Source organism: Silene latifolia, chromosome Y (assembly GCF_048544455.1).
Source record: "Silene latifolia isolate original U9 population chromosome Y, ASM4854445v1, whole genome shotgun sequence".
Lineage (NCBI taxonomy): Eukaryota > Viridiplantae > Streptophyta > Magnoliopsida > Caryophyllales > Caryophyllaceae > Silene > Silene latifolia.
Genome location: NC_133538.1, coordinates 317,087,305 through 317,094,702, shown reverse-complemented (window position 1 = coordinate 317,094,702; position 7,398 = coordinate 317,087,305). Strand labels below are relative to the sequence as shown.

At 45.1% G+C, this 7,398-nt stretch overlaps 2 protein-coding genes across 2 annotated transcripts; both read left to right on the top strand.

The window, feature by feature from the left end:
• The first annotated feature begins 4,373 nt into the window (after positions 1-4,373).
• On the top strand, positions 4,374-6,166 carry LOC141631242 (uncharacterized). Its single transcript, XM_074443939.1, has 2 exons — positions 4,374-4,616; positions 5,909-6,166. The coding sequence occupies exons 1-2, from the start codon at positions 4,374-4,376 to the stop codon at positions 6,164-6,166; spliced, it is 501 nt and encodes a 166-aa protein (XP_074300040.1).
• A 65-nt stretch (positions 6,167-6,231) lies between these two features.
• On the top strand, positions 6,232-6,558 carry LOC141631240 (uncharacterized). Its single transcript, XM_074443938.1, has one exon. The coding sequence runs from the start codon at positions 6,232-6,234 to the stop codon at positions 6,556-6,558; it is 327 nt and encodes a 108-aa protein (XP_074300039.1).
• The last annotated feature ends 840 nt before the right edge of the window (positions 6,559-7,398 follow it).

Below are 7,398 nucleotides of genomic sequence, written 5' to 3'. Positions count from 1 at the left end.
AAGAGTTCGGGTCAGGAGGCATCATATTGAATCAACAAACAGCTGACAAGCAAACCCCAGATTCAGGTAGCATAACAAATCAGCAGTACTTAGAGTTAAGAGAAATGCTAAGCAGGGTTCCAGGACTGCCTCCCCCACTTGTGAAACCAGCACCTGACAGTTATGCCGACTCACCATTCGTGGATGCCATATCCATCACAGCTATGCCAAAGGGATTCACGAGTACAAATATGCCTCTCTTTGACGGCACAACGGATCCTTTTGACCATATAAGCCAGTACAAACAGAAGATGATGACATGACAGCTGTAGGGCAAGTCAAGGAGGCCTGCATGTGCAAAGTATTTGGATCCACCTTAACAGGGCCCGCACTTTGATGGTTTGTAAGTCTACCCAACAGGTCGATATCCACATTCGCTGAATTGGTAAACGCGTTCACCCAGCACTTTGCAAGCAGCAGGAAGCCGCAAAAGCATGCGGGAGATCTATACAGAATCGTCCAGGGGGCAGGAGAAACCATCGGAGAATACAACACCAGATTCAACAATGAGAAGGTGGCAGTACGGGAATGTGATGTTTCGACAGCAGTAGAAGCCTTCAGGAGGGGCCTCCACCATGATTCTGACCTGTATAAGCAGCTAACTATGCATCCTTGCCATAGCTTCGAAGCAGTGCAAGAAAAGGCATCTGCCGCAATCAGACTAAAGGAAGACATCCTAGCCAGAGCCAGCCTTCCTAATACACCAAGTGTTTCCAGTACCTCAGCCATGGAGAAATCAGGAAGAAAGCAAACTACCAGTAAAAAAGATGAGAGATATAGGCCATATAGAAGGGGAGTCAACAGAATCGAAGAAAATCAGTTACTCCCTACTCTGGAAGAGTATGGATTCACTACGGACATCGGAGGAATCCTGAAAGCACTCAGGGAGATGTGAGAAAGGGTAAGGTGGCCCAAGCCACCAGTAGAAGAATAGGCATGGCGAAAAGATAGCAAAAAGAAGTGTGAGTTCCATCATGATATTGGGCATAACACTGAAGACTGTTACACACTACGAAGAGAGATCAAGTGCCTGTACGAAAAAGGTGAACTGAGCCATCTATTACCACGTGGGGGCAAGCAGCAGGATAAGGTAGGCTCCGCGAAGCCTGCAAATCCACCCACATGCACCAATCATAAACGTGATAACTGGCGGCTCAGACATAAGTGGGCTAACGTACTCGCCAGCTAAGAGGCATGCCACCAGTACTAAAGGAGATAGACCAGCAAATTCTTGCAGAATTTCTCACAGTGATTTACCAGTTGTCACCTTTGATGAAGGAGACACATATGACGAACGGGAACATCACGACGCACTCATTATCACCTTTTCAATGGCTAACTACATAGTCAGAAAGGTACTGGTAGATACAGGCAGCTCGGTGAATCTGATCAAGCTGAAAACTATAGAAAATATGGGATTCAGCGAGAAGGACTTGCAGAAGAAAACCATCCCGCTGGTAGGCTTCAGCGGGGAGATAGCCAACTCACTTGGCGAGATAGTCATCCCAACCTATGTAGGAGGGGTCAACAAGCAAATCAGGTATCTGGTCATAGACGGACCCTCCACCTACAACGTTATTTTGGGAAGACCCTGGCTGCACCAAATGAAAGCAGTCACTTCAACATATCATCAGTGCATAAAGTTCCCCACACCATGGGGATTAGAGACAATAAGAGGAGATAAGGAGGAAGCTAGAGGCTGCTACAAGAAGACACTAAAGTTCACTGCCAGCCCTCCCGCATAGCAATTACCGAAGCAGCCCGTCCAGGATGAGTACATTGAGCCCCCAGCGGAGGAACTAGATCAAATTAACATGGACAAGCTGCACCCAGAGAGAATTGTGCTAATTGGAGATGGATGCACAGGAAGCTTGAGACACCAACTAATCAAATTTCTGCAAGATAACATGGACTGTTTCGCATGGTCACATGACGACATGATAGGAATAGATCCGTCCATCATAATGCATAAGCTCAGTGTTGACCCAAAGTGTAAACCCATCCAGCAGAGAAGAAGGAAGTTTGCAGCAGAGAGAAATAAGGTAATTAATCGAGAGGTAGATAGCCTTCTGGCAGCAAAGAAGATAAGAGAGGTAAAATATCTAGAGTGGTTGTCCAACATGGTGGTGGTGCCTAAGAAGAATGGAAAGTGGCGAGTATGTGTGGACTTTACCGACCTCAACAAAGCATGCCCTAAAGATCCTTTCCCACTGCCTCACATCGATGCAATGGTGGATGCGACAGCTGGACATGAGATGCTGACATTCCTGGACGCATGGAGTGGATACAATCAAATCAAGATGGATCCTGCAGATCAAAAAAAAGATGACATTCATGTCTGAAAGAGGAATATATTGTTATAACGTCATGCCATTCGGCCTAAAGAATGCAGGTTCCAAATATCAAAGGCTGGTCAACTGCATGTTTAAAAAGAAGAAAGGAAGAACTATGGAGGTATATATCGATGATATGGTGGTGAAATCAGAGAAAGCCAAAGATCATATGCAGCATCTGGCAGAAACATTCAGCACCCTGAGGTTGACACGGCCACCCCTCCTTATAATACGGCACATGCCTAAATCAGTCAACAGACTGACACGGCAGCTAGCTGAGTCTGAGTCAGCCTCCTCAGGACGACATGAGTCGCCTAAATCAGCCAACAAGCTGACACGACAACCTCCTAAACTAAGAAAAACGAAATCTAGCACACAAGATGTAATTAAAACTTGCCTATCTACGACAAGGGGCATTCCAAAACGTGGCCAAAAGTACGGCCCCATAGTTTAATCGCCACCATGGTGAGCTACCAGAAAAAGTTTAAAATATTACAAGTCTACCACCACAGGGCCTGACTACCAAAAGTTCATTAATAAAAAAAACTTCTTAATTATCGGTCACATTAATGACCTCCACATCTGGCATCTCCTCTGCCTGCTGACCATCTGTTTCATGTACCGGACCAGCTTGCACACCCTCAGCTGCCATAGCTTCTTGAGCTCCGTCAGCAGCATCCTAGGGCAACCCAGCATCTCCAGCAGCAGCCTGCTCATCCAGCGCAGGAGAATTCACCTCACCAACCTCAGGCATCAGCGCACTCAGATCAAGTTGAGCGGGATAGAGCATCTCCAGCTACCTCTCCTTCTCTTCTATGGCTTGCTGGGTTGGAGCCTCCTCAAGGGCAGCACACATCCCGCTGATCTTTCCCCGCCAGGTGGCATAAGCAACAATATTTGTGGCCAGGGTGATCAACTCACTGATCCTCTCCTCAGAACGCTTCAAGGAGTCAGAGAACGTGGTGTAAACCTCTTGAGTACGAGCCATCTGATCATCTCCCTCCTTCAGCTTCCTCTTTGCGCCAGCCAGATCCGCTTTTAGCTCAGCTACCTTCCCCCTCAAATCAGCACACTGCTTCTCTAAATCAGCATTAGACGCAGTCAGCTCCCTGTTTTTGGCGCTAGTGGCTCGGCTGGTGGTCTGCACTATGTTGATCATCTTCCTATTATAAAGAGCAAATTGGAGGGTCTGGGGCAACAAAAATTAAAAGTTAGCAGGGAATTAAAGGTAAAAATTTAGAACAGGTGGAAGACGAAGATCACTCACCATGAAATCGTTGTGCACATCATTCTCATCCATTTCCTCTGGAGAAAATTCTGAGAAGGGTTCTCTTAGAGGAGGAAAAAGCAACTGGTCGATTTCTGGCCAGTATGGTACCTTATCAACGTTCCCAAAGCCCTCTGGGAAGTGAGCAATGGTGCCTCCACTAGCTGAGGTACGAGGACTGGTAGGAGGAGTAGGGGGATGACGAGACAACGGGTTGACCTCCAAGGGTTCAGGCCTAGCAGAGCTGGAGTGAGTAGGAGGAGTCTGAAAAGAGGCATTAGGAGCACTCCTTCTGGAGGAAGATGCCACAGCAGGGCTGGCAGCGGATCTCTTTCTTTTTGCGCTCTGGAGGATAGCTTCCAAAGGGTCTACTTTTGAACCTGCAAGCAAACATCATTTCAAGCGTCAGGAAAATTAAGCTGTTAGTAAGGTTGCATGCAAACTGAAACGGCTATTGAAAGCTTACCAGAAGACATGCTGTGAGATGATTGAAGGGGTTGGAGGAAGAAGCAGGAGAAAATCCAGGAAGCAGGTCAGGAAACTTCCTCTCTAACTGAGGAATGCGGAATAACTTGTTGCGGGCAGGGATCTGGGCACCAATACGGGTGACAGGGGGGCTACTTACTCAAAGTTATGACCCATTCCTCGAAGATGTAATAGGCAGGCAGCTGGATAGAAGCCTCCCTCACAAAGAAGAAGTACTCGAACCATTTCTCATCCCAAGATTTTGACACATGCATGAAAGGAGCCTCTCTAGAGCCCCGGAGCGAGAATTGGCCCCTACCCAGGGACCTGATATCATACATATGGGCCAGAATGCCCAGAGAGTTGGAGTTGCCAATGTTTTGACAAGCGGCCAAGAAGTAGAGAAGAACCCTCCAGACAGTGGTAGAGATTTGTGCCATGGCAAAGTTATTTGTAAAGATGAAGTCTTGAACGAGTTTAGGAAAAGGAAAGCGAAGACCATATCTAAATGGGTATAAATAAAAGCAAACCCACCCTGGACGAATGGCATCAGCTTTTTGACCGGGCTCAGGAATGGCGACATCCACCCCGTCACCAAGACCAAGTAAATCCTTGATCAAAGGGATGTCAACATGGGTCAGGGCAGAGTCACAGTCATGGGGGTGAGTGAAGAGTCCCCGGGAAGGAAAGACCGGGTCAGGGTTGCGATCATAGGGTTTGGAAGTCGATGATGAGTGTCGGGTTTTTTCTATGGTGGAGAAAGAGAAAATGGGAACTAAGAAGGAAAAGGAAGGGAAAATACCTGGAGACGACGGGGATGGAACAGTGAAGCCGGCAGGGAAAGAGGGAAGAAAGGTTAGGGATTTGAGAGGAGAGAGAGAGAGTTTTTGTAGGAAATGATTTTGTGGTTAATGAAGTAAAGAAAGGAGGTTGGGGTTATAAAGGAAGAGAGAGGAAGTAGGGTGTGAGAAATGAGGAGTTGGGCGGCATTGATGATGAGCTTGCATGAAAAGGGGCACAAATGACGGCTTAGGGTTTTTACTAATCAGCTACGTAAATTCCTTGTTCGACACCTCGAAGCGTACTTCATAAGAAATTTGGGGCAAACTGTTTGGGCTAAAAATCACATAATAAGAAAAGCCCGCTTTATAAATAATGGATCATGAAAGAAGGGGAGCTCGTGGTTGGAGAAAGCACAAGAAAGGGAGAATGGGCCGGCACGAACGTGAGAAGAAGGCTAAAGCCCATTGAAGGAAGCGTCTGAGTTTAGGAAAGAGAAGTCATGGAGAAGTCAGGGAGATTAGGGAGAATTGAGATAGATGGCAAAACATGGAAAGAGTTATTATGGAAGTTGTATTCCTTTCCATAATCATGGTAGGATATGCCTAGGGTTCTTAAATAGCCAAGGAAGCAATCAAAAAAGGACATTCATACATACATTCATTCATGATCCTACACGTCCAATACTACGTGCTAGCAAGATTTGCATTACGTCTCAATTATATTCATCCTCCTATTCAAGAATAGTGCAATATTTGGCAGGGTACCGTCCCTCCCGCGGTTGTTCCTGCATTGGGTTTTCCGCGTCACCAAATATTACGAGTCAATCTATTTACGTGCTTTATTTCCTTATTTACGCATCAAATACAGACAATCAATCATCTAACCAACGAGTAAGACCACATTGACCTGAAACAATTAATTTGGTAAAAATCACCTAAACAATAAGCATGAAGCAAGAACCCTTAAAATCAAAGCTTCCACATACACCATCATTAATAACACATTGTTTAAAAAGTCTCAGGATGGACCTTACCTGCGATGCCTGGAACCACACGAGGCCAAACAAGTCATTGAGGAAATACATGATGGATACTGTGGAAATCACAAAGGAGGCAGGAGACTGGCAAGCAAAGTTCTGAGGACAGGCTACTTCTGGCCAACCTTAAAGGCTGACTACCTAGCTTATAGCTCGAAGTGTGAAGCATGTCAGCTTCACTCCCCGTTCATTCATCAACCATCTGATCTACTACATTCAATCTCAGCCCCCGACCATTTATGAAGTGGGGGATGGACATTGTAGGCAAGTTACCATAAGCCCCTGGGCAAAAAGCCTACATGTTAGCCATGACCGATTACTTTTCAAAATGGATAGAAGCTGACTTATACAAGCAAATTAAAGAGAAGGACGTCATATCATTTATCAAGAGAAATATCATATGCCGTTATGGCATCCCATCAGAAATAGTTTGTGTTAATAGCACACAATTTGTGGGAAAGAGAACAATGGCCTTTTGTGCACAATGGAACATTAATCTGATAACCTCTACACCAGGCTATCCAAAAGCCAACGGCCAGGCCAAATCCAGCAACAAAGTGGTGATTAACTGCCTGAAAAAGAAACTAAAGCAAAGAAGAGACAGATGGGCTGAAGAACTCCCTCAAGTCCTCTAGGCTGACAGAACTACACCTAAGACATCAACTGGCCAAACACCTTACTCCTTGGTCTATGGCTGTGAGGCAGTAATCCCAGCAAAAATCCCACGTATCCACCACCAGGTGTAGCCTGAATACTGTTGAGGAAAACCAACTACTAATGCATGACAGCCTAACCCTGGCTGAAGAGCTGAGAGATGCAGCCAAAATCAGGATAACATCCTACCAACAAACGGTAGCCATAAGCTACAACAAAAACATAAACATCAGAGTATTCAAGGAAGGGGGCCTAGTCCTATGAAAATTCTTTCCAAATATAAAAGACAAGAATGCAGGCAAACTCGCCCCTACATGGGAAGGCCCTTACCTGATTGATTAAATAGTAGGATATGGAGCTTACATACTCCAGACCCTGGACGGAGAAATGATCCCTAGATCCTGGAATATCTCTCACTTAAAACTATTTCATGTATAAGCCCATTTATTTTTGCGTGAACCAGGTAAGGCTATTAATCCTATCTCTTACCTGACATGCTTCTATGTGTAATTATCCTGAATAAAATGATCCATGTTTTTTCTATTTGATTTCTTGCTACCTGAAATTGCCTGACAAGTTGAACTTTTACTATATATCTCAAACCACTATATTGAATCCTGAAAACTTGTTTTACGTTTTTTCTGCAACTATTTAGCATAATATATTTGCATGCTTAAACAAATATTCAAGATTGGTGGCCACTCCACCTAACCTAAACAACATTCAAGAAATGTCTCCCGAGCTATGACAAATAGAGATCACTAAATATCTCAAACATTTTGTCACATCCAAAAATACATAAAAAACTGAGCTCAGTACAA

Coding starts and splice junctions, on each gene's coding strand:
- LOC141631240 (XM_074443938.1), top strand. CDS start 6,232: ATGACCGATTACTTTTCAAAATGGATAGAAGCTGACTTATACAAGCAA.
- LOC141631242 (XM_074443939.1), top strand. CDS start 4,374: ATGCATGAAAGGAGCCTCTCTAGAGCCCCGGAGCGAGAATTGGCCCCT. Junction 4,617..5,908: donor CGAAGACCATATCTAAATGG/GTATAAATAAAA, acceptor AAAAAGTCTCAG/GATGGACCTTACCTGCGATG.